The following is a 27,181-nucleotide window of genomic DNA, read 5'->3' on the forward strand; positions in this document are numbered from 1 at the left end:
TCAATTTCTTAAAAAACCATAAAAGTTACAAGTTACCTAGAGAGGAAGGTTATCTAACCTCTGGTTCACAGTAAAATGTCACACTGATAGCATGGTCATTTTGACCATTTAGCAAGAAACTTAAGCTGAATTAAGGTAGTGAAGTTCCACATAAGATGTGGTATCAGAAAGACCGGAATAGAAATCCTCACTGCCAACTCTAGGTGCCAACTCTAGGGCAAGCAAAGCTCTCCTAAGACTCCATTTCCTCATCTATAAAATGGTATCACTTCTTCACTATCTTGGTAACAAGAGATAAAGTGGAATAAATATTCCTCTTGCTGAGACCACAACAGATTTTAAAAGGTAACAATAACTATACATTTTGCCCAATTTATACTACTGCAATATTCTACTAATGCGATACTGAGTGACTATAAGAAGGGTCAGGAGAAAGCTTGTGTGTGAGGAAGAAATTAAGAGGGAGAAAATGACTCTTACAATTCTGACATCTTTTAGGATGCACATCTCAATAACCACGCAGAAACAAACCTGGGCAAGAATGCTACTCCAATGTAAATATAAGTATGTACATATATAAAAGCAAATAATTGGGGTTCAGTTTTGCCAATTTTATTGAACCAATAAAATTCCTACTAACAATGAAATAAATTTCTGCAAGTATAAATGTGATACAGTTTAACAAAACCCATTGTTCTGTACCTATAAATAGATTTTCAAAATGTCATAAAAAGTGCAGTTATGAATTGTTAACATGTTAATACACAGTTCCTTTATTTCAAATGTGTTTGTCTTGACTCACTAACATTTCCTTCTGCATCTGTTCAAATAATATTACCCATCCCTCAAAAAAAAAAAAAAAGGCATTAAAGCACTAGAATACACATAAACTGATCCGTTCAGGTCAGCTTTAGTCGGAGTTGTAAAATCAGCAACATAAGAAAAATAAAACCTAGTCATACACACAAAAAGCTTTCACGGTTTCTATAATCTCCTTAACTGCTGACTCATGTGGAGGGCATAGCAGTTGAAAAGGTTTATATGGTTAACTACCTTAGACTACATCTACAGCAGGGTCTGGTTTGCCAGAACAAGTTTAAAGTGGCTGTTTATCAAGTTTGCTATTTTCAGAATTGAAACTAAATATAAGACTGCCATCTGACAATGAAAATTGTGTAAATCCTAAATTGCATCAATGATCTATCTGATAAAAGCTTATTCTAATTGAAAACCTTATATAGTAAGAGACATATATATATATAGCAGTCTTAAAGATCATCCGCCTCACATTAGTCCAAAGTCACGTGCTTCGTAAAAAAAAATTACAGTAACAAAGCACAGGACTACAAAGGCAAAACATCACAGCTTCTGATTACACTGAATAAAAAGTACCAAGGAACACAAAAGATAGTTCTGTATTAATACTGATGAATTAAAGAACTATAATAGACATTTCACAGCATGCTACATATATCGTTCACAACTTAAGGATAAAATGAAGTCTAAAATTGAAAGTCAAAAAGTTGGCAATCTGATTTCATGTGCAATTCAGCTACAAAGCCTTAATATGTACATTCATCATGTAGCTGCCCTGCAAAATCAGGATTTAAAAATAAGATTTCAAGTTCAAATCCTATTTTATAAGCTAAAGGATACATCCAGTTCTTCCATGACCAGAAAAGTTATTTTCAGGTTTGAAGGAGCTAATCCAAGCAGCAAGGCCATGTTCCAAGTCGACTGGACAGGGTTCCTTTTCACCTTGTTCAGACTGTGCATGTGGATGTCACTGTTCTGTGAGCACAAAGATGCCAAACCAGCTTGTGGTTTGCTTTCTGTGTCTATCTTATCTCAGGTTGAAAAGAGTAAATGTAAAGAGAAAGAGGAAGGGAAAACTGTATTTTCTTTCCAGACAAGATATATGAATGCAAAGGAACTATCTGCATTAGATATAGGGTTTGGATAACTTTCCTTAATGAACATGGGTATCATTTAACTCTTCGCTTTTCTTTTAGAGAACCAGTCAAGTTTAGAGAGGAGAAAACACCCTCAACATTACAAAGGAAACTACTTGGCTACTCAACTGATTTGTTTTCCTTTATCCTACCTTTTGATCCTTCCTTATCAAATTTGGACATCAGGTAAAAATTTGTGAAGACATTAGGAAAGAGATGTATGGTCCATCTCATTTGTAAGTATTATAACGCATATACTTAGTTAACCAGGATTCATACATTCCCTTCTAAGAGGTTAAATTGAGGGGTGGAAGAAAAGACTGTTTTTGCAAACTTAATACCAAAAGATTGTATTTCTCATATTTAGGCTTACTAATGTTTGATATTCTCCAATGAGCTGCAAAATGTTTTTTTTTGTTGTTGTTGTTCTAAAGGCTATTTTACAGTATGCATTTCATTATTTCAAAAATTTCCACAAGCATTACAAAGAATCTAATATTCTTCCTTTCCCTACCCCGTTTCAATTCTCTCCTTTTTCAATTCTATACTTCATGGTGGTATAACCATGACTAATTTAAAGCTTGAACAAATGCTTCATTACATATGATTTAATAAAATCCATTCCTTCAGTTTCTATTACTGTCTCATTTCTTAACTAGGCATTGATTCATTCCTGGGCCCGAGCAGGCATCACTAGACTCTGCTGTCAGGTTGGGTGGCTCATGAATGGGAGTGAAAAGCATCCAGATACCACCATTGATCACAGTAACTGATACTTTCAAACAGGGTGGTTCACTTGTCTTCAGGTCAGACAACCATCTGTAGATAAACACACCCCATGTTAGAAACCTAACAAGTCTTTCTCTGCGAACTACACTGAGTGAGCACACACTGGCTGGAGAGGAGGAACTCCTGCTTCCTCCTCCTCAATGATACTGTCTGCATGTTCCTCTGAAGCCAGGGAATAAAGGTGGCAGAGTCAACGCACTCCCTTTCTATCCCACAGGACATCCCCCCACCCCCATGAGAACAGGGTAGTCTAACCCAGGAAAGTTTGATCAAATCCTTATGTAGCTAATTTTGTGGTTTTTTAAACATATAATCATATGGGCTTCTGTGATCTAATAGGACCACCTGAATACCCTTTATCATACATATATCCTTCTATTAAAAGTGTGTTTTGAGCCCCAAATACCACCAAATAAAGCAAATGCCCAAAACACCACCCATTCGTATGCCAGAACTTTCCTATTCCAATTAAAGGTTACAGATCAATCTGGACTGCTGAGGAATTTTAATTTTACATTTAAAGAACTTGGACTAATACCAGTATTTATTACCTAATACAGATCCAGGTTAGAATGGCAATTCAATCACTTTAAAATCCTGTTAAATGCTAAATTCTGCATGGTAGAAATAGTTTAATTTCTGTATCTGTATAAATATAAAGATTTCTACTTTGTTAAAAGGCAAAAATCTTCTGATTTATTTAAAATATGGAAGTAGTATTACTGAGCAACAGAGAGTAAATCCGTGAAAACACTGGATACTCTGAATTTATAGGCTCTTTGGGGATGAGGTAGAGGAGAGCAAGATATTTTGGCAGCTGGGAAAGGGGGGAACAGTCTGGGATGGACAGGATTACACTGGTGCTGCAGAATATCTGGCGGGGTCTCCGGAACAAAGGTGAGCCAAAATATTACAGCATGGTAGCGGGACGTAGAGGGAGTTAGGACAAAATCATATTCTTAATGAATGGAGAAAAAGTGACTCAGAAAAGTAAATGCTGGTGACTATCAGCAGGTGGCTGGTGATGTTTGGTTTGGAGTGTGAAAAGGCATTCAGACCAAGATGGACTGAGGGAAGGGGAGGAGAGGGAAGCCTGTAGAGGTTGAGGCACTTGGAGGAAGAGAAAGCAGGCAGGAAGGGCGGGCTGAATACAGGGAGGCGCTCCTAGGACGGGAAATGTTCCTTTGTAGTAAGTGTACAATACTGAGGACAGCCACACTCTCGGAATTACGTTTCATGTGTTCTTTGAAAACCTTTTCCTTCCTCACCAGGCTCTGCCTTGACATATACCTCTGTGTCTATGGCCCTTTCCACCCCTGCTATTTTTGTTCTAGGTCTCACCTGAACAGATACTGCTAACTAAGCCACATTAGCATGGAAATAAGCTCCACGTAAAGGGGGCATTTGAGTTCTGTTGACTGAGGTGAATACATTCATGTTACAGTACTGCTTTGAGGAAAGACTACTTATTTTGATTCGCAGTCTCCAGAGGGAGATTATAGAGAAACACAGTTTATGCTGATGGCCACCTAGAAGAGGTTCTGATTATGCAAGTAAGCTAACCTAAAACTTGTTCTAAATGGTGTAGCCACGTGCCTTTCAGTTTGCTGTTGGATTATACTAAGAAAATTTCATACACTGTTTATATAACATTAGTGTTGCATAAGTTTACTCCATGCAGCAAGACCATCTACTTGCATAAAAGAAAAAGTCCTATTAGAGAAAGAGCTTAAAGTCTTTCTTTCCAGAGGAATGCTTTAGAATTGTCTTTAAACACAACATAAACCAAAAACCTCATTTTACTAGTACAGTGCAAAGCATTTTTAAAACATGCACTGAAATTAATTTTTTCCTTGATGACTTGTCCTTAGAGTTTAGGAGAATGTTACCATCAATATCCATGCAGTCTGCACTACAGTGGGTGAACTATTTTTAAGTACAGATCTTTGTTTGCTGATAATTTTATTTTGCTACAGCATGAAAAAAAAACTATGATTTTGGATTAAAAATAACTCTATATGGCAGGAAGGAAAAAGTTGCTCTGGAATAATGTTAATTAGCTTTTAGAAGCATTGAAAAATGTTAGGAGACTATACTTAACACAATAAGATAGGGATTCTGGTTCAAATAGGATATTGATAAAAAGCTTACACTGAGTCTCTGTTCTAAAACAGCCTGGGAAACTTGGCCATTATTGGGATTTAAAGCCATCATTAAAGGCCATCTTTTTTTCTAAAAAGTACCCCAAATAGAACAAAATTCTTCCTGAGACTGAGACAATATACTTAGTTCAAAAAAGTGAGTAAGGTAATGAGAAGTCCCGTCTCAAAAGCCTTTTTTCCTCTAAATGTCACGAGTTCACCTGAGGAGGCCTAATCTGACATCCAACGAGGCCACTACCAGGCCACTCCTAGAGCAAGGGATCAGGTTTAAGAACAGATTTATTTTCAGATGGGACAGTATTTAGGTATTTCTTAAGGTGATCTGAAAAATTAAGAATTACAACTAGAGCTGGAAAACCTGAAATCTGAAAGTAAATAGACATCGATCAAGCATATACATCAGTGGATGACTAGACTAATTTTAACATAATGAGCAACAGAGTTAGAGAATTCACATTCACATGTGCTTTTTTCACGTACACTTGCACATTTAAGTTTGGCACAATGCCAGCCCAAGGTATAGGCCAGCATCTCGTATAATCACATCGTTTCACCAATTGAACCAAATAGCTCTTTTAAAAATATCACATTTTAATATAAAAAGCTATGCTATAAATTACTACATAGTAAATTCATACTCTGAAAAAATACCACCCTGGAAAACCGCATCAGAATTTCAAGTTTGCATTAGATAAAGTTCACAGCAAACTCGTTGTAACATAGTATTCACAACCTGGAATGCTGTGCATGCTGCATCTGAATAGGTGCTCAGGCACCCCCAGAAGTCAATTTTTCTAGGCTGGTTCACTGAGGTTCATAAATACAATTGTTTTGTTTCTGTTTATAGTTCCCAAGTCAACTGATTTTCCTGATTACTGATGAGATAGATCAATGCTAAGTTGAAAAGAAACTTTGCTAGGAAAAAGATCTAGTAAAGGCACTAATATTTCCATAACTCAAATTCCAACTACTTACATTTCTGAGGAAAAAACATGAGAAAAACAAAAACTAAGTGGCCATTTTAGTTACTTAAACATTGTTTCCCCTTTTGGTCTAAAGCTCATGTGGGTGTTCTCTAAGAACTTCTCCTCCTTTTCAATATATAAAAGTCATTTTCATCCTGTAACACAGGTCACCGGCACAAAAATAGAGGGCTGTTAACTGAAAGAATTCTATTAAAAAAACAAATGTCAAGAATAAAAGATATCCTCAACTTGAAAGTTCTAAAGTTAGGAAAGTTAAATGGACATTTATGTTGTCATCCGGGTTTTGCCATTCTCTTATATATTTTCTTTGTAAAACATATCTATGTAATGTGATATTGAATAAAACCAACATATGGTATATCAATAAACAAAACAGAAGAAACCTGGCATAAGTTCTTTGACTAAACTCTTTAAATAAACCACCCTGTCTTTAAAAAATCAGTAACTTTTTCTCCTCACGTGGAAGTTTCCAAAGAAGATACTAGAATCTAAAAAACGCAGAACTTCCTTATGTTAATAGGCTTACAGTCATCTCTCTATTTTCTTATCTGGAACAAGATAACAAAGAAAGCAACCTACTTACTGTACCAGAAAAGGAAGATAAATGGAAGGGGGGAAATCACTTCACAAAACACTAGTCCACTATTCTTTCACAAGAGAGAAAAAAAAGTTAAGTCCTACATTACAAGTAAGTAAATCTAAAATCTTTGCGGGAACTCTAACAAAAAATTTAACTATGTTATTTGCTATGGAAAAAATGGACCTGTTTTAAAAAATCAGCATGTTGGTATACAATTTAAGTCAACGTTAATTAACTAAAAAGTGTTTAAGCTGTGCAGTCGTGTCCTACTGGATAGTTGTAAGCATCTCTTTAGGCACTTCACTGGTTCGTTAACAGAAAACAAATTAAAGCTATAAACACATAATGTTGTGCTCTGTGAAGATAGTCTGATCAAGCAACATAAACCAATGCAAAAATGTGACTTTTTGGATGCTTATATTCTTCCCCTAACACTTGACAATCTTTTTTAACCAGTCATCCAAAGAGATTTTTCTGGGGAAGGGGATGCTTTGGCATTATGAAAGGAACATTGTTCAACCCCAGTAAGGCAAAAGCCTTGTGCAATAAAGAAATCTGAACCAAATTTCTTTATGGCTCTGTTTTAAAGGACACTTCTGCAGTGACTAATAGGGGGAAAGTTTAGTTGAGTATACATATTTTTTTAACATATTGCACTCTTTTTGTTGTTGTTGTTCATTCACATTAATGCATAGAAACACAATTTTTACCTTTGAATAATAAACTGTTTAACCTATTACAAGAAAAATTATGGAGAACAAGTCCTAAAAGCCTAACAGGAAAAAATATAGGCATATCAACCTTCTTCTGCTTACTGCAATATAGAAAACACTATGAGAAAAGAAAAATGTGCAAATAAAATTTTTGGTCAGCCTCGTGTGGGTGGGTACAAGTTTATATGTTAAATGAACTGGAAGCAGCACTGTGAGCACTGATCATTTAAGATGACTGAGGATTACTGTCAGTGATAGAAAGGATTGTGCATAATTCCACTTTTAATATATACATCTGACATGGAAAACTGAAACTTCTGTTTCAGAACAGAAAGAAAATAGCTGAATTTGGCATTTCAGTAGCATGCTATAGAATTCATCATGATTAATTTCACATTAAATTATGGACAATGGCTGTATCACATTTCACGTTATCGCCAATAGCAGTAAAAAAAAAAAACAAAAAACAAACAAACAATAACAAAAAAAACCCAAACAGTGCCTGACAAATAATCTCCTGGGGACACAGGTATGTGTCCTGTGAGCAGCTTAGTTCAACAGCGCATGCTTTTCCTCTACCAGATTTAGGACACAACATGAAAAGTTGAGAATGGCCAGAGGAGGTTATTCTTTGCTGAATTCTAATATCTGAATCAACAATCGCTTGAGCAGATTTTAAGCGCTTTTCCTTATTTAACCAAAAAAAGGGGGAGAGGGAAATACATAAACACACAAACCCCAAAGCGCTGAAGTTAAGCATTAACAAACCAGGTTCATGATTTATGATCAGTTTCCAAAAATCCAACTATAAACAATGCAAAGTAGTGCTCCTCAGTATTATTTTTGCAATTGTTAGTAATGTTAAGCATCAAGAAAAAGAAAACACACCATTGCACATTACAGCCGCCCCCCCAAAACGGCTAAACTTTGACACAGAGAAGTGAATAATTTTTGATGCCACATCACGAACAGCTTCTGATGTATATCCCATGTGAAAAGGTCTTTACACATATACGACATTTTCCCTGGATGTTGCTTCAGGTCAAATGCCGAGTAATGGCACGAAGAGCATAGAGAAGTTCAGCTTGCATCCGTGCTTCCATTAAAAGTAAGTTGACATGAACCTAGAAATGAAAATGCTATCAATTTAATGACCGTTATAAACAACTGAAAATTTTTATATTTTATTCATATAGCAGGCCTTTACATAGGTTTTTCTTCTTGTGTATGAAGACACATGCATGAACACATGTCTCTGGGGCAAACTCTGCCCCTAGGAGGCAGAGTCATGCTTGTACATGATGTAACATGCAGAGAAAAACTGTTTATAAAAAGCAGCTTTCCTAAGTGGTAGAGAACCCCCAAGCACAGGTGGCAAACACAAGGCCTGTGGGCCGAATCTGGCCCTCCACCTTGTTTAATCCAGCCTGGCACCTTGTTTCTACCCTGCGGCAGCGCCGAGCTCCTTGCCCCTAGTTAAGGAGCAGTTACATTTATACAGTCCTAAAATTACATTCAGCCCTTTGAAGGCAACTGAGAGGTTGATGTGGCCCCCAGTGAAAATAAGTTTGACACCTCTGCCCTAAAGTGTTAATAATTCCAATAATTTTGTTAGCATATATGTTATATAAAGCCAATCAATCTTTTGGGTTATAAAATGAAACTAATTTTTATACATTACAACTTTTCTAAAAATTATATTAATACTTTCTCTTCCAGTTGTAAAATGTTATATGGCTAAAAATCCACCCTGCATTTTTATAGCCTATTCTTATTCCTTGGAAAACTTTAAAAAACATTCTTTACTATTTAATTGAAAGGATACTAAAGTGAACATCTGAAGCTTTCAGTAATTTGTAATTAGTGTCTGGTACTCATTAGATATGTGTAGCTTCCCTAGAGTCTTTTAAAAATATCTGCGCCCTGGCTGGCATAGCTCAGTGGATTAAGTGTGGGCTGCGAACCAAAGTGTCGCAGGTTCGATTCCCAGTCAGGGTACATGCCTGGGTTGCAGGCCATGACCCCCAGCAACTGCACATTGATCTTTCTCTCTCTTTCTCTCTCTTTCTCTCCCCCTCCCTTCCCTCTCTAAAAACAAATTTTAAAAAAATCTTAAAAAAAAATCTGTCAAAAAGTACTTAACTTTTTGGGGGATACTATTTCTCAGTTGATAGGTTAACTCATATTTTCAAAGTGTATTACATAAAATGTGATATTAGATTTCAGTTATTTTGGTTACTTTCTATAGGTTGGTATATTGTTAGATATGAATCTCTTGATGAATGAAGAGAATTTCTAGATAAAAATAGTAAAGGAAGAAAATCTACTGCAAACATGTAAAGAGTCCATAAAGATCCATCAAGGGGAGAGCTGGGATAAAATGGATATTTACTAATTGTGTGACTGGCTCTGAGACTTTTCAAAAAACTCTGCCAGGTATGAGGCCGTAACATTTTCTGTCAAGGTTGCGTATAGTTACATAGTGAGTATTAGGACCCTAAAAAGTTTTTTACTCTTAAGCTTGATAACAGTGGAATAAATGGAAGATTCTTAGACTTAAAGGTCAATAGACTCAGGTTTAAGGCCAGTTCTTGTAATGTTAGTAAAGATCCTTAATATTTATTAATTCTTAAATAATGATTCCCCTATATCCAAAGAAATATTTTTATATCATATATTTGACTCAAAGGTCCTGCATTATATTGTCAAAATATTAAATTATCAAATTAGAATGAGGAAATATTGTTCTATCAAGTTACCTTGAAAGGCTACAGTTAAAAAAATCTCTAAGTGGATAGGCCTTCTAGGCCAAGACACAATTACACTCAACATAACATCTCAGTAGGTTTGATTTTTTAATAGTTAGAATGATAGATGGTTTTCCAAATGTACTTTAAAAATATCAACATTCAGATTCAAATGTTCTTTTTCTTTAGTTCCCCCCCCATTACCACTTAGTATCCTGATACCCCCCTCCTCCCAGCAATCAGCACACTGTTGTTCATGCCCGTGAGTCCTTTAAAGGCCAAAGTTTAGTGAAGGCTAAACTTTATATACCACATTAGACAAAATACACAACCAAAATTTACTTAATACTCAATAAACCTAAATTTAAAAACATTTTTAAAAAGATGGCTGGATGATGCTACTTCCATTTATTTTAATGGCACTAATTTCTTAATATTTTCATGCATAGTTTTTCATAATCATTACTTCTTATATTGAACAATCTACCCATGGTATACTGTTAGTCATGAAACACACCTTTTCTGAGTGTTTGAACTGACGCCAATAGCTGTCATACATGCGCTTGGTAGTTCTCTCAGGATAGCAGGCCACTGTCTTAATGTAAACCTTCAGGCTTCGTTCAAGTAACTGATTAACTTCTCCATAGTCATAGTCATCATACCTGTGAGTAATATGACAACATTTCGATAATGACAAAATGGAAATTTCTGACTTATAAAGTTATACCAGACACATTTACTGTCTAGGAATTAAACACCAAAAACTCATTAATTAATTCATCTAAAAATATTTATTGAATGTCTATTATGTGCCATGTATTTTCCATTCTTTTAAAAAAGCACTGGTAGTAGACAAATGAACAAAATGGACAAAAATCCCTGGCCTTGGGGAATTTAAATTCTACTGGAAAAAAAAGAAAAATTAAAAAGATAAAAGAATAGTATGTCAGATGGTGATAACTGGCTACTGAGATAAAATGAAACTGGTGGCTAGGAGAGGAGCTGTGATTTTTAGATAGGGCAGGCAGGAAGGCTTCTCTCTGAGAGGGTGACATCTGAGAAATACCTGAAGGAGCAAATATAAAGCCCTAGTAGGAGTCAACTGTTTCAAGAAAGGAGTAATGAACTGTGTCCAGTGCTGCTGACTCAAATAAGATGATAACTGAAAAGCAACTACCAGAATTAGCTACACAGAGGCCACTGGCAACCTCAATGAGACCAGTTTTGTTAGAGAAGGAGGAGTAAAAGCCTGATCTGGAATCAGGTTCAAGAGAGAATGAGAGATGAAAAAATGCTGATGGTCAATATATGAAGTGTTTTCAAAGAGACTGGCTGTGCAGAAGCAGCAGAAAAGTGCAGAAAAGTGAGGCAATAGCCAGAGGGACAAGCAGAATGAAGAAAAAAAAAGTTTTTAAGATGAGAGAAATAACAGCAAGTTTATATACTGATGAGAAAGATCCAATAAAGAGATTTGTAAAGGTGATCACACAGAAAAGGGAGATTGCTAGAATGAGGATCTTTGAAGATGAGAGAAGATGGGGCTTTGTGCCCAAGTGCATAGGAGCACTGACAGTTCATCCACAACATGCAAGAGAGGCCAGAGTAAATGCGCACAGAGGCAGCTAGGAGGGTAAATGCAGTGTGTGTGTGTCTATGGGGGGGGGGGTGAAATTTCTGCATTTTCAGTTAATTTTTAACCCAACATAACACAGTTAAAACAGTGTCTCGAGGATTTTATATAAACTGTATTTGGTACCATCCCATAGATAAATATAATCAGCATAGCATTTGTTATTTATTATCATGAATATAATAAACATTTATCACAATTGAATTAAATTCTATTGGTATTTATTCTTTTTAATTAGATATATATAATATCTGTTTTAAAAATGTGATAATTCTTTCTGTGACAACTTATTGACTAGGATGGTAAATAGCAGTTATTATTTACCATCATAATAGTGTCTTTTAGGTAGAATGTTGGTATTTCAGGAAATTTGTTTTTTCTTTTTTTTAAGATTTTATTTATTTCTAGAGAGGGAAGGGAGGGAGAAAGAGAGAGAGAGAGAACATCTATGTGTGGTTGCTGGGGGCCGTGGCCTGCCTGTGATGCTTTGGTTTGCAGCCTGTGCTCAATCCACTGAGCTACACCAGCCAGGGCGAAATTTGTTTTTTCTTAGCTAAAATTATAAAACTACTTTGCTTAACAATTAAATTCTAATTCCACTTCACAAAGGCTTTCTGATACTTTACCAGAAAGGATATAGCACAGAGTCAAAGTGCATGCATTCATAACTGGAGACTTTCTGCAAATGTATCTCGATAAAAGACTCCAAAAACCAGCTCACAGAGGCACATTCTCCACACCGAGAAAGAAAAACGCTTTCCTGATTAGACCACTCAATCTCATTTATTCACTGTCTTCTCAATACTAATTTTTACTTTTTTTCAATTTATTTTTTATTATATTTTTTCACATTACCATTTGTTCTTATACCCTTGTCCATCTCCATCCACTCAATGGTAACTTTTATAATGTAGGGGCTATTAATTTACACTGACTGATAGTTTTGTTTCAGGGTTATGTGAACTTACGAAGCTTTATGAGGGCAGAATCTATACTAGTTTTATTTATACCCTAATTACCATTCCTTTAAAACTAGCTAGCCAGCATTTATTAAAGTGATCTAAAGAAATACCACATATGGTATTTAACTGCTAATTCTTCCAGGAAGGATTCTCAAACTGAGTCTGATATCCTATTTCCAATGATTCCTGATGTCTCCCCCTCACTAGTAAATTGTTATATGACTGTATTTATATATGCATGTTAAAATTACAATAGTTAATCATAGACAAATGCTTTCCTATAAAGTGAAATTAATTTTTTAAAAATCAGAAACCTACATTAATATTTTCTTTTTCTTTTTAAAGATTTTATTTATTTATTTTTTTAGAGAGGGAAGGGAGGAAGATAGAGAGAGAGAGAGAGAAACATCAATGTGCGGTTGCTGGGGGTTATGGCCTGCAACCCAGGAATGTACCCTGGCTGGGAATCAAACCTGGGACACTTTGCTTCCCAGCCCGCGCTCAATCCACTGAGCTATGCCAGCCAGGGCTCATTAATATTTTCTTAGCAGGACTATATACTTCTACAGGATAGAAGACTCATGTCAGAATTTTCCTTTAGAAATGTATAAAACTGTCTCCACAATGAACATACCTGATTCCAAACATACAGTGAACATAGTTAAATAAAGCTCTGTGCAGCATGGTTGTGTCAGCGTCCTCGTGGGTGGCCATAGTGTTATAGGTGAGACTGTAGACCATGCGAAACTTTTCATCAAGAAGATGTCCAATGTCAGAATAAAGTCTGTTCACCAGGGAGAACCCATGATTTTCCCAGGTATAGTCCTAAAAGAATAAAATGTATACAATTAAAAAATGGATATTCTTCATTTAAACAAACTTTAGGTTTTTATTAACTATAACTACTTAAGAAAGTAAGTGAAGATATTTCAAATTTATTTCTAAGTTTTTAGCTTTACTAAGAAGCCTTCACATCACTTTGTAGGTTAGAGTGTCATGTTGTGTTCTCAGTGGGTTCCAGGGTTTAGCATGTCAGTCACAAACTGGCTACTTCCTGTAATCCAGTGCAATACTATGAAAACTACACCCTAATCTGAAGGACCCCAGAAGATTCTGGACTATTCCTATGTGACCAAACCTATTCAGTAACATGGACAGTTAGATCATCTAGAAGAGATACAAAAGAGTTTGTATTAATTCAAGTTTATATTCTCTGTAGGGGCCACATCATTATCGTGACTATATTTTGCTAAGAATGGGGAAGGAATAACTCTTATGCCATTAATTAGTGGTTTATGATCTAATTATAAAATGTCTTTTAATAATAAATGTGATACATCCCTTGATTTCTTCCCTGCTATGCTCCTCCCCACAAAATGGTATGAATATTATCCAACTACAATGTCAAAAAGCAAGTAACTGAATAGAGCAGTTTCCTTTTGCCTTCTAAGTGGGGAAAACATTGAAATAATAATGCATCTATTGGGACATCAAATTATATACATTAGGCTGAAAACTAGATTAAATAAAAAGATTCACAGACTCTATCAAAATTATCTACTGATTTCTTTAGAAGCCAATTTATTTACATTTCAACATTTCACAATTTAAATAACAGTATTTATTCTCTAGTTTCTCTGAAATAAAGACACCTCATACCTGAGCTCGGAATGTTGGCAAATGCTCTTCTCCTCGTCTGGCAAAGTCCTCATATCCAAAACTAGGGTCTTCAATATATCGGGAGACATCAGATGTTATAATCATGTCATCCTCAAAATCTAAGGACAATAAAAAACAATCGAGTATTAAGAAAACTATACAAAGTTAGAATAAAACACCTCCATTTTCCTACACTTTTTAGCTTTTCCATGGATTTCCGAAGTGACAATATGGATTACCTGGCTTCAGTTCATATAAAATATCTACTGCTAAAGTTTTGAATACAACATCATTACCAAATACTGGTCATCTTAACATTTAACTGTAGTTACTCAGTCAAAAAAGTGACTAAACTGCAATAACCTAATAATAGTAGGTCACTGAGAAAAGAAAGATGGCACAGGCCTGTGAGTATAAGGCTTAAACTTTGATCTCTGGGGATAAAGTGAAATGTAGAGAAAGGGAAGAGATGCAGGTAAAGATCACTTTGACTGAGTTGAATGTTAAGACAGATCTGTTTAAAACCAGATGGTGTTTCATCTGGATGTATTCACAGGAAAAATTAGTTCATTTTTAGTTTAGTAAGAAGCATACAGGGAGAGGCACTGGAAAAAGAACACAGCAGGGATGAAAGTGGACTTTTGGGAGCCACTATTATTCTTAGTTGACTTGATGCTGGTTAAACAAGGAAGAACCTGTTTCTGAAAATTTATCGAGTTTTACACCTAGGATATGTGCCTTTTCTGTGCACATGAAAATAAGAGATATACAACATATGGAGTAAACAAATGCTGATGAGATTATGAATTAAATACTATCAAGGTGGTATTAAGGAAGACCAGAAGACTACAATAATATCTTAACACTGCTAACTTCTTCATGCTTGATAATATTAAATGTTTACCACTGAGAAATTGTAAAAACACAATGCATGTTAATTTTTCTATTTTTTAAAAAATATGTAACCTAACTTGTAATGGGCAAGCTGATTTATATATAGGAACTTCCAATTCAGATATAGATGATAAACTGATATTTTAATTCTCTCTCGAAGACATGTTTCCACTGATTTTTAGAGAGAAAGAATAAGAAAGAGAGAAACACTGATGCAAGAGAGAAACACTGGTCAGTAGCCTCCCTCATGCACCCCAACTGGGGATCAAACTAGCAACCTTTTTGTGCATGGAATGATGCTCCAAACAACTGAGCCACACAGCCAGGGTGATAAGTGGACTTTTTAACCTTATCATACAAACTTAATTTTTTAAAATTTTAAATCATTTTTTAATTTTTCAATTATAGTTCACATAATTATATTAACTTCAGGCATATACCCCAGTGATTAGACATTACATAACATAGCATTCCAACAAATCTTGTACCCAGCCTGGCCCCATACATAGTTATTAGAATATTATTGCCTATATTCGCTATGCTGTATTTTACATCCCCATCACTATTCTGTAACAACCAATTTGTGCTTCTTAATCCCTTCACCCTTTTTACCCATTCCCTTCCCCTACTTCCCATCTGACAACTGTCCAAGTGTTCCCTGTATCTGTAAGTCTGTTCTGTTCAGCTAGTTCATTTATTTTTAGATTCAATTGTTGATAGATAAGTATTTATTGCCATTTTATTGTTCATATTTTTAATCTTTTCTTCTTCTTCTTAAAAACCCTTTAACATTTCATATAATACTGGTTTGACAGTGATGAACTCCTTTACCTTTTTCTTGTCTGGGAAGCTCTTTACCTGACCTTCAAATCTAAATGATCACTTTGCTGGATAAAGAAAGTAATCTTGGTTGTAGGTCCCTGCTTTCCTTTATCACCGTGAATATTTCTTGCCAATCCCTTCTAGCCTGCAAAGTTTCTGTTGAGAATTCAACTGATGGTCTTATGGAAGCCCCCTGGTAGGTAACTAACTGCTTTTCTCTTGCTGCTTTTAAGATTTCTCTTTGTGTTTAACATTTGGCATTTTAATTATGATGTGTCTTGATGTGGGCCTCTTTGGGTCCATCATGTTTGGGACTCTCTGTGCTTCCTGGACTTGAATGTTTATTTCCTTCCCCAAGTTAGGGAAGTTCTCTTTGTTTTTTTCAAATAGGTTTCCAATTTCTTGCTCTCCTTTCCTTTAGGCACCCCCATGATGTGAATACTGGTATGCTTTAAGTTGTCCCAGAGGCTCCTCACACTATCCTCATTTTTTAAATTTTTTCTTTTGCTGTTCTGATTGGTTGTTTTTTGCTTCCTTATATTCCAAATCACTAATTTGATTCTCAGCTTCATCTACTATACTGCTGATTCCCTGTAAATTATTCTTCATTTCTGACTGGTTCTTTTTTATGCTGTTGAGGTTCTCACTAAATTCACTGAGCATCCTAATTACCAGTGTTCTTGAAATCTGCATCTAGTAGATTGCTTGTCTCCATTTTGTTTATTTTTTTTCCCTCAAGTTTTGTTCTGTTCTTCCATTTGGGATGTTTGTCTCCTCATTTGGCAGCTTCACTGTGTTTACTTCTATGTATTGATATTAGAACTACTACGTCTCCCAGGATTGGTAGAGTGGCCTAATATATTAGGTGTTCTGTAGGGTCCAGTGGCACAGCCTCCCCAATCACCAAAGCTTGGCATTCAAAGTGCACCTCCTGTGTGGGGTGTGTACACCCTCTCTTGTAGTTGAGCCTTGACTGATATTGGCACATCAATGGGAGGGATTTTCCCCCAGGTTGATAAGCTGCAAGGACTGGCTGCAACCACCAACCACTGACATCTGACTATAGTGGAGAATCAGCTGTGCAAGAGCTCACTCCACAGAGCAGGACTTACATCAGCGGGGCTCTGGTGCCCACTGAGTCCGCCTCTTGAGTGTGTCACTTATGAAGGTTATTAAGTGATGATGCTTCCATGAGGTCTGAAGCTGTCCACTGGGTGGGCTGGTTCTGAGCCCTCCTGGGAGGTACAGACCAAGGTCAGATGCTGCCTGTGTTCTGCCTGAGGCCACCTGGCATGAGTTACAAAACAGTCTGCATATGGCTGCTACCTGTGCTGGGCTTGGAGATGTTCAGGCAAGGCCAAGCTGTGAACCAAGGCGAGCTGCTGCTAGTGTCGGGTTTAGGGCCACTTAGCAAGAGTTATGGAATTCACTGAGGCCAGATGCTGCTTGTTTGAGAGATTTTAGGAAAATCCAAAATGTGACCTAAGACAGGCCATTCATATAGAAAAGTCATGTCTATGGCCATATCACCCTGAACGCGCCTGATCTCATCTGATCTTGGAAGCTAAGCACGGTCAGTCATGGTTAGTACTTGGATGAGAGAAAAGTCATCTAAAACATGGGGTAGGCTAAAAGCTGGTTGGGGTGGAGTCCCAGAGAATCACCAGGGCAAACAACATGAGCCAGGGTGATGGAGACTAAATTATGTCACCTGCCTGCTGGCTCTGTGGGGGGAGGGCTTAGAAAAGAAACAATGGCCTCTGAGAGCACTTGTATCTGGGAGAAAGCTGCACCCCCCCAGCGCTTGCCCTGATACCAGACCATTCAGCTCCTCCCCATATGTCCCTGGTGCCTTTCAAGCAACTGTCCCTGTGTTAGAGCTCAGAGCAATTGATTATGACCCTTTAAGAGGAACCTTTAAGAGGAACTGCCTGGGCCTCTATATGTCCTTCATCTCCCCCACCCTCAATTTGTGCTGGTTTCTAAAGTCAGAAGTTATGAGGGCTTCTCTTCCTGGCACTGCAACTCGACTGGGGGCCCTGGTGTGAGGGGACTGGGATCCTGCACTCCTCAGGGGGACCTCAGCAGCCAAGATATTCCTCCTGATTTTTATCTGCCACACTTGGGTGTTGGACCAGACCATTTTGCATCTCCACCCCTCCTGCCAGAATCTTGATGTGGTTTCTTCTTTAAATCCCTAGTTATATGACTTCCATTCAGCCAGATTTCAGGAGATTCTAAATGATGGCTATTCTGTAGTTTATTTTAGTTTTGATGTGTCTGTGGGAGGAGATGAGTACAGCATTTACCTATGCCGCCATCTGGATGGGAAGTCCCAATGCATGTTAATTTGATTTCAAGAAAATTCTCTTAACTCACTTTTTTAGATTAGTCTTCATAATTACTTTTTCCTGATTTATAGCACTAAAAAGGAATGAACAGCCTTTTTTTTACTATCTTCCCTCAAAAATAAATTTTTCAAATTAAATGAAATACTAGCTCCCTCCATGCAAAGAACAATATTTTCTTAGTATTTTAATTAATATTAAATATACTCAATATTTAATAAACATTAGTTAATAAAAATTATAGCATAATAAAAACTATAACTCTTAAGTGGACAGTGAAGACAGACTTAAAAAACAAGTGCAATTATTATAATTCATCTGAAAAACCTGATAAACTAGTAATATCTTTACTATCTTTTATGTTTGCTATTTAATGAAAAGCCTCACAATTAAGTATTCCTTTCTCATAAGTTTTAACTTTTCCTTGGATCACTAGCATAGGCTAATAGGAGTGCTTAATAATGGCAAGAAAGATTAAGAGTTTAGGCTACTCAACTTAAGAAATATCTTATTAAAATTCTTACTAACTTTATTACACACAAGGAGATTGGCATTTGTTGACTACTTACTATATATATCAGGTACTTGCCATGTACTTATTATTATTTTTTGTTTCATGAACAGGAAAAGAAGTATCTATCTACTTAAGGAATAAGTAAACTAGCCCTGGCTGGTGTGGCTCAGTGGATTGAGTGCTGGCTTGTAAAATGAAGGGTTGATGGTTTGATACCCCCCACTTAGGGCACATGTCTGGTTTGCAGTCCAGGTCCCCACTTAGGGGCATGTGAAAGGCAACCAGTGGAGGTACCTCTTGCAAACTGATGTTTCTCTCCCTCCTGTCCCATCTCTCTAAAAATAAATAAACACAATCTTTAAAAAAGTAAACTAACTGTAAGTTACTAGTACACTGACAATGTGGATTAGTTTAAGATAATGTGGAAAACTTGTAAACATTAAACTATAGAAATTGATCTCTGAAGAGAAATCTCAGATTTTCCCTAGGCTATCCCTCATCTACTGTTGTATTTGTGGTAAACGGAAACACTTTATAAATGGCATTTTCAATGCATTATTTCAACATTTACCAATGAGGCTGTGCTTTGCTTAATTCAGTCCACTACACAATAATCAATGGAAGTGAAGCAAAAAATGTAGAATTTAAATGCTGGGGCTGCTATGAAAGCTAGAGATTTTGTGGACTGAAAAGCAAAATTAAACCAAGAACAGTGAGTAATAACTAAACTCTGTATAACTGTTTCTCTATTAAAGTGATCCTTCCCCCCACACTGTACAAACCCAGTAGCTTCATTTGCCAAATATCAATACTGGAGTTGACTATTACTTAGCTGGTTCCTTTGACTTTGATATTAGTTTTTGTTTTGCTCATATACATTTTCATGTTGTCATATGACTTTTAAACACCTTTAAATAAACTATAAGGAGCAAACAACCAAATAAGATAAAAATTTATCCTATGAATACTATCCATGAATTCATTTTTAAATAGGAGTCAGAAGAGACCTGTTTTCTAGACAATTGAGTCTAACAAAAGAAATGTACAAAAAGGTCTATCAAACCATACATAGCTTTTTCCTAAATTTATCTTAAGAAGTTAAAGTTTAAAAAAATTGAAATTAGTACTCAGATCAACAAATCTAAAGCTCTCATTTTAATTCTACCTAAACAAACATTTCAGTCTGAACTCAAAGGAAGTAACATTTTGCACATTGTCTGCATTCTTCTGCCCTAAGGAGTAACTACTAACAAAATACAGAAAACATGTTATACTCGTGAAACACCTTTCTAACTTTAAAAACAAAAAAACAATAAAGGTAGTTAACTCTGTTACCAAGCTACAGAATACCACCCCTGTATAACACTAGATATTTTCTTCAAAAGACTTGAAAAACTATTTGGAATCTCTACATGGAATCTGGCATGCTTTATCAATTGGTCAAACAAGTAAGTTTTTTTATAGGAAACAACAGATTCCTATTTCCATCTTAAAACATGGTTAAGTTTATAAAAATGACTCAATTAGCCACAGTATGGAGACATTTTTCTCATGTTATCTTTGTGTGAAAAGCAAATTTAAGAACTGTGGATGTTTAAGAGTAAATAATGAAATGATTTATTTCCTAAAATGATTTACAAATAACATGACCTCTTCTGTTAAAATTAGAACAAAATTTTTGACTGGGGTCTAAGACTAGTTCATCAAAAAAAAAAATTCACTTTAGAAGTGGTAGTCTCTGCTCAAGTGTCCAAGAAGATAGGGAGACTGGGACACAGAACAGAGTTCCAGTATGTAAAAAACCCCTAAAAATTAAGACATTCATATCTCTTAAGCTCTAGTGATCTTAGCGATGCTCTTAAAAAGTAATGTCTAACAGTAAATAGATATTAATAACCTTAATTAAAATGTTTATGTTTAAAAATATTAGTTTACCTAGAAGGTTCACCCTAGGCTCACTCTTTCTTTGTCCAATTTGTTCTCCCTGGGTGATTTTTTAAAAAGATTTTATTTATTTATTTTTAGAGAGGGGAAGGGAGGGAGAAAGAGAGGTAGAGAAAGATCAATGTGTGGTTGCCTCTCAGGTGGCCCCCACTGGGGACCAGACCCACAACCCAGGCTTGTGCCCTGATTGGGAATTAAACTGTCAACCCCTTGGTTTGCAGTCTGGGCTCAATCAACTGAGCTACGCCAGCCAGGGCCCTGGGTGATTTTTTTTTAAATATTTTATTTATTTTTAGAGAGAAGGGGAAGGAAGGAGAAAAACATTGATGTTTGAGAAAAACATCCATCAGATGCTTCTTACATGTCCCCAACTGCAGACCTGCTCTGTAACCCAGGCATATGCCCTGACCAGTAATTGAACTGGTGACCTTTCAGTATGCAGGATGACACCCAACCCACTGAGCTACGCCAGTCAGGGTAGTTCTCCCAGGGTGATTTTTATAAAGAACTCTTTTGCTTTTACCCCTAATTATATGCTGATTACTTCTAAAACTTTATCTTGAGCTTAAAGCCCTCTCCTAATCTTGATACTACTACTCCAAGAGTGGTTTGCAGAGTAACAGCATTAGTATTACTTGGAGCTTTGACAGAAATGTGGCTGATCAGATCCTCACCCAGAATGACTGATTCAGAATCTGCATTTCAGCCAGATTCGCCAGTGACTCACATGCACAGTAAAGTTTGAGGGACACTGGGACAGTTCCAGACTAGATGTTTTATAAACATCTCACAATTCCAAATGTTCAAACTATAGCAGCTTAGATGCCCCTTAAGGTTAGAAAGATCAGATCAACATAGTAAGACCCCTATCTACCTAACAACCACTTCCTTTTCACATTACTTACTTCATGATATATGTCCTAACAACACAACCATTTTTTTTCCTGAAGCGAGCATCCCGTTTCCTTATTATCATGCTTCAGCTCAGACTTGGATGCTGTTTATCACCAATTCCCCTGTCCTCCAACCACTGCCTGACTCCCCGGCACTCATGATACTTAGATTTAGCTTAGAGCCAAATGGATGGAGAAAGTTATCCTCTAGGAACTGTTTCTGTCCACACTCCTCCCCTACCAAGACTGGGTTTGGAATCCTCTTCTAGGTACATATACCCTTCATCTTCTACTATTTATTGTAATGATTTATTTCTCTGCCATTATCTATGATAGCTCTCAGGAAGCAGAAACCATGTCTCATTGAGGCTGAAAATCTACTTACCACAGTGATAAGACTATATAGGATACTGAATAAATGTTTGTATAATGATTATTAAGTAAATAACTAAAAAACCACATTTCATTTTTTAGATTTCCTACTTCTGAGAAGCTCTGAGAAACTGTTACTTAATATATTTAATTTTGTAGCTATAAATCTTTCATAAAAAATCACCACAAGAAATGATAAAAGGAGTCCTTTTTCACGGTAAAGCTTCTGAGAGCTATTGGTTGATGTAATATTTGAAGTTAAGAGACAAGTGATGGCTAAATCAATTACTTTCAGAATTTATGAAACTAATGAGTTTTAAGACCAGTTATTTTGAAGCCCTCTTTTAAGCCAAAATGGAACTTGATTTTAAAAATAAATGTTATGGCCGGTCAAGATGGCAGCATAGGTAAAGACGGCTCACATCCTTGTACAACCACACCAAAATTGTAACTAAACTACAGAACGATCATTCAGAACCATCAGAAATTGAACTGAATGTAAGTCCTACAACCACAGAATTAAACAAGAAACCACATCAAAACTACCTCCATTTTGGTAGGAATAGAGATGTGGAAAAGCTTGGTCCCACACTCACATGTGGCAAATAAAAATCAAGAAAGATATCTCAGGAGTGAGGAGTTCCAGCTCCATACCAGGCCCCCCAGCCCAGGGTTCCAGAAAGGTAAGTCCCCATACCTTCCCAGTGCCAGGAAGGTAAGTCCCCATAACTTCTGGCTGTAAAAACCAGCAGGGATTGAGGATGTGAAAGACAGAAATTGCTGAAATCACACACAGTTCCTCCTAAGGGGCCCACACACAGGTTTATTGGGACTTGCTCCCTCTGAGCTCAAGTGCCAGCAACAGACTAAAGGAAATTAGAGATATATGGGGAGTTAACTGAATTGTCTGGCATCAGGGCAAGAGCTGGGGGACAGCTTTATCCCAGCCAGAAGAGCTGGCAGAGGCCATTGTTCCTTTTCTGAGCCCTCCCTTCACAGAGCCAAAGTGCTTGCAGGCAGGTGCCATATCTGAGACTCAGTCAATGGAGCCCACACTCTTTGCCCCATCCCAGTGATTGCCTAAGGCTCTGCCCCACCCAACTATGAGGCCCACCTAAGCTGTTTCCAGTGGCTTTTCTATATGAATGGCTTGTCTTGGCCCATGCTTCAGATTTTCCTTAATTCTCTCAAAAAAGCTTTGTGAGCCCCAAACCTCTTGCTAAGCTGCCACAGGCCCAGCACTAGAGCAGACAGCCTTGGTCTACACCATGGCATCTAGTGGGCAACTCCAAGCCCAGCACAAGTAAGAGCCATCTGCACACCACTTTGTAGCTAATGCTGTGTGACTTCAGACAGAACACAGGCAGTGGGTGACCTTCAGCAATAAAAGGTCAATTATCAGAGGAAGGCGTACACAGCCCACACAGTAGATGCACACTGAGTACCCACTGCCTGCGTAATTGGGAAGACTGTGCTACTGGACCCTACAGGGTACCTACTACATTAAGCCACTCTGTCAATCCTGAGAGATATAATAACTCTATCTAATACAGAAAAACAAACACGGAGACTGCCAAAATGAGGAGACAAAGAAACACAGCCAAAATGAAAAACAGAACAAAACTCCAGAAAAAAACCTAAATAAAATGGAGACTAGCAATCTTTCAGATGCAGAGCTTAACACTGGTTATAAGGATGTTCAAGGAACTTGAGTGAGGACCTCAACAGCATTAAAAGAAAAGATCCAGTCAGAAATGAAGGATACACTAATTGAAGTAAAGAATAATTTATAGGAAATCACCAACAGAATGGATAAACCCAAGAATCTAATCAGCAATTTCATTTGGAACATAATGAAGCAAAAAACGACCAATCAGAATAGCTGGGAGGATGGGGGTTGGGAGATATAAGGGTACTAAATGGTAATGGAAAAAATACAATAAACATTTTTTAAAAAAGAACAGTAATTAGAAAAATGAGTCCAAAAAAAGGAGGATAGTGTAAGGAGCCTCTGGGACAACTTCAAGCATTCAAACACTCACATCATAGGGTTGCTGAAAGGAGAAGAGAAAGAGCAAGAAATTGGAAATCTATTTGAAAAAAATGAAAGAAAACTTCTCTAACTTGGTGAAAGAAATGATATACAAGTCCAGGAAATACAGAAGAGTCCCAAACAAGATAAACCCGAAGAGGCCCACATCAAGACACATCAAAGTTAAAATGCCAAACATTAAATACAAAGAGAGAATCTTAAAAGCAGCAAGAGAAAAGCAGTTAGTTACCTACAAGGGGACTCCCATAAGATTGTCAGTTGAATTCTCAACAGAAACTTTGCAGGCCAGAAGGGATTGGCAAGAAATATTCAAAGACATGAAAAGCAAGGACCTACAACTAAGATTACTCTACCCAGCAAAGCAATCATATAGATTTGAAGGGCAGTTAAAAAGGTTACCAGATAAGAAAAAGCTAAAGGAGTTCTTCACCACCAAACCAGTATTATGTGAAATGTTAAAGGGTCTTCTTTAAGAAGATTAAAAATATGAACAATAAAATGGCAATAAATACCTATCTATCAATAATTGAACCTAAAAAACAAACAAGCAGAACAGAAACAAAATCATTAAATAAATAGATAAATAGATAGATAAATGTTATATAAAGACTTTGAAAGGTTTAAGCTTTTCTTGAGTCTGTGCTATTTTAGTAACATTTACTATGTGGTGTTCAATAGTCATAATTGAAAAGTTTCCCTCCTATTTTAAAATCTCTTAAGAGTATTAGATAAAAAAGCATTTTTAAGACTATAGCAAGGAAACCTAGCTTTAAATATGAAATAAATCCCTCCAAATTCAATCTAAGTAAATGACCCAAGTAATACATTTTTATAAAATTCCGAAGATTTCCAAAGACATGCAAATGCTAATACAATGTAATTTTAGAACTAATCTGAAAAAGTGGCACTGTGAGAACAAGTCCTCCTACACACTCTCCACCCACAAAAGAGGCAAAGATATTTAAAGAATATTATATCTATTGAAAAAGGATTTCACTTTTTAAAAATCACAAAGGTAAGATGACTTAAATATTTCTATCTAATTTTATAAGCAACCAGTCTGCTTTGGATAGCCTTTTATCCAGGATACAGTATGGACTAGAAAGTTCCACCCAACTGGATCTGAAATATATTCAAAGACGTACCAACACAGAAGAGAAAGCAATTATCAGGCATGCCACCTACAACATACAGAAGGTGAACAAAATACAAGGAACATGAAGCAGAATCATTTTTACATATCCACATGGAAAATACTGAAGGTGGTCTGTCAGCATTCCAACAACTGAAAGTGGGAAAAAAAGTGGCACCTGAATGAGGAAATGAATGGAAAGTATCTCCAGGGACAACGAAAAGACTTTCTTTCTTCTCCTTCTCAAAACAAGTGGTCATTTCTTCCTGAGTTGTGTCTTCATCTTCCCTTTCTTCTTGAAGCCTTTTCATTCTTTCCATTAAGGCCTCTAGCTCACTTAGAGAATCTATAGTCTGGGGTCAGGTAAGATAATGTTGTGTTATTAATAATAAAAATTATTCCTGTAAACATCTCCGCCTCCCAAAGTTACCTTATTATGTACAGTAGCATGAGCACTGTTATTAAGTTCCTAAGTGGGTTTTCGACTAACTCCAAAAAACACCTTATGACAGATTCAAACATTTGCAGAAGTATGATGTTTTTGCTTCAGTTATACATATACAAAGTTTCTAAATATAGATATATTTAATCTAGAATTCTAGCAATTAGTATGTGTTAAATTATATTTATTTTTTTTAAATGAAGCAGCTTCAAATATTTTTTAAATTTTGCTGTTTTAAGATCTATTCTCTATTGGTTGTTCCAGCATCTTACAGACTAAAGATACATTGTACTATTTTAGTCTATATGATTCGTAACAATATGTGCTATAAAAGCCTCTTTAAGACAATTCAGAACTTCAGGTACAAGTTAAATTTTTATAGTAACAAAAATTATGCTAAAATACTTCAAGTATATATATATATACATATATATATATGCTGTTTAATCAGAGAATAATTATCTCTAGATATTTTTAATGTTAGGAAGTTTAAAGGCAAAACAGTAAAGAGAGTTAAGAGAACTGACCCCAAAGTTGTTGCCTGTAAGAGATGCATTCTCTATATTGTTGTCATTGGCAAGGTCACAAACGCAGAAATTGTTGACTGATATTAGCCTGAATCCATTGGAGATTTCTGGATCTCTCTCTGGATTGATGCCACTACCAAAAACAAAGCTTGCCAAAGCATGAAAATGTGCCAGTAGGACCACAGCATGTACCAGTTCAGGCAGAGACCAATTATTTTCTCCAGTTTTGACAAGTTTCTGAAACAAGAAGGCATATCAGAGTAAAAAATGAAAATCAAAAGAATGCTACAATTTTAGAAAGCATGGAAAATCTACCAAATTTTATTTGTGTTCATTTATAGTAATAAAACTTAAAACTTTCTTTTAAAAATGTTTCAGGAGACGTGACTTGGGGTGATGAACACACAATACAGTGTAAAGATGATGTGTTGTACAATTGTTCACCTGAAGACTGTAGTTTTGTTGACCAGTGAAAAGCCAATAAATTCAATGAAAAGGAAAAAATATTTCATGTATTAAAAAGATGGCTTTGGTCAAACAATATTATTTTACAACTATCAAACCTAACAATTGTTTTATTGCAGCTTTTCCTAAATTCACAGTATATATATTACATATATACTGTATGTGAATCCTTTGGAAGAACTGCTTCCAAAGCATTCTTCCACATTATGTTATTTTAATAAGGTATTCAGAGAATCCAAGAACATTACACGTAGAACGGGTTTCAAAGATTACCTGGCACAACCATTCATTTTAAAGTTTTAAGGTAGAGACACTACCTTAAAAAAATTCACATAAAAATCCAATTCATTAAGCCAATACAGTATCATTAACTTTTAGCATCTTTTCTGATGCAGACAGACCCTACAGCAGATGATAGAAAGTGTAGAATACTATCTCACATGTGAATAAAAACTAAAATTTTCAAAGCATTTTTTATATGCTATTGGACTTGAAATGCCAGTGGAATGAATGATGGGATCACAAATGAAGCCATCAGAAACAGCAATTCTTTCATTTTCATTTTTCCCAAGAGCCAACTCCATCTACTAATCCA

At 36.2% G+C, this 27,181-nt stretch overlaps 1 protein-coding gene across 1 annotated transcript in view; it reads right to left on the bottom strand.

Moving 5' to 3' along the window:
• Window positions 1-590: 590 nt before the first annotated feature.
• SESN3 (sestrin 3) overlaps window positions 591-27,181 on the bottom strand; it is a 78,251-nt gene continuing 51,660 nt past the window's right edge. The window contains exons 5-10 of the mRNA XM_028516319.1: window positions 26,122-26,358; window positions 25,331-25,505; window positions 14,181-14,299; window positions 13,156-13,346; window positions 10,447-10,591; window positions 591-8,306 (exon numbers count right to left, since the gene is read on the bottom strand). Of these exons, the coding sequence (XP_028372120.1) occupies window positions 8,220-8,306; window positions 10,447-10,591; window positions 13,156-13,346; window positions 14,181-14,299; window positions 25,331-25,505; window positions 26,122-26,358 (954 nt within the window). The 3' untranslated portion in view covers window positions 591-8,219. The remainder of the gene's footprint in view (window positions 8,307-10,446; window positions 10,592-13,155; window positions 13,347-14,180; window positions 14,300-25,330; window positions 25,506-26,121; window positions 26,359-27,181) is intronic.

Source organism: Phyllostomus discolor, chromosome 6 (assembly GCF_004126475.2).
Source record: "Phyllostomus discolor isolate MPI-MPIP mPhyDis1 chromosome 6, mPhyDis1.pri.v3, whole genome shotgun sequence".
Lineage (NCBI taxonomy): Eukaryota > Metazoa > Chordata > Mammalia > Chiroptera > Phyllostomidae > Phyllostomus > Phyllostomus discolor.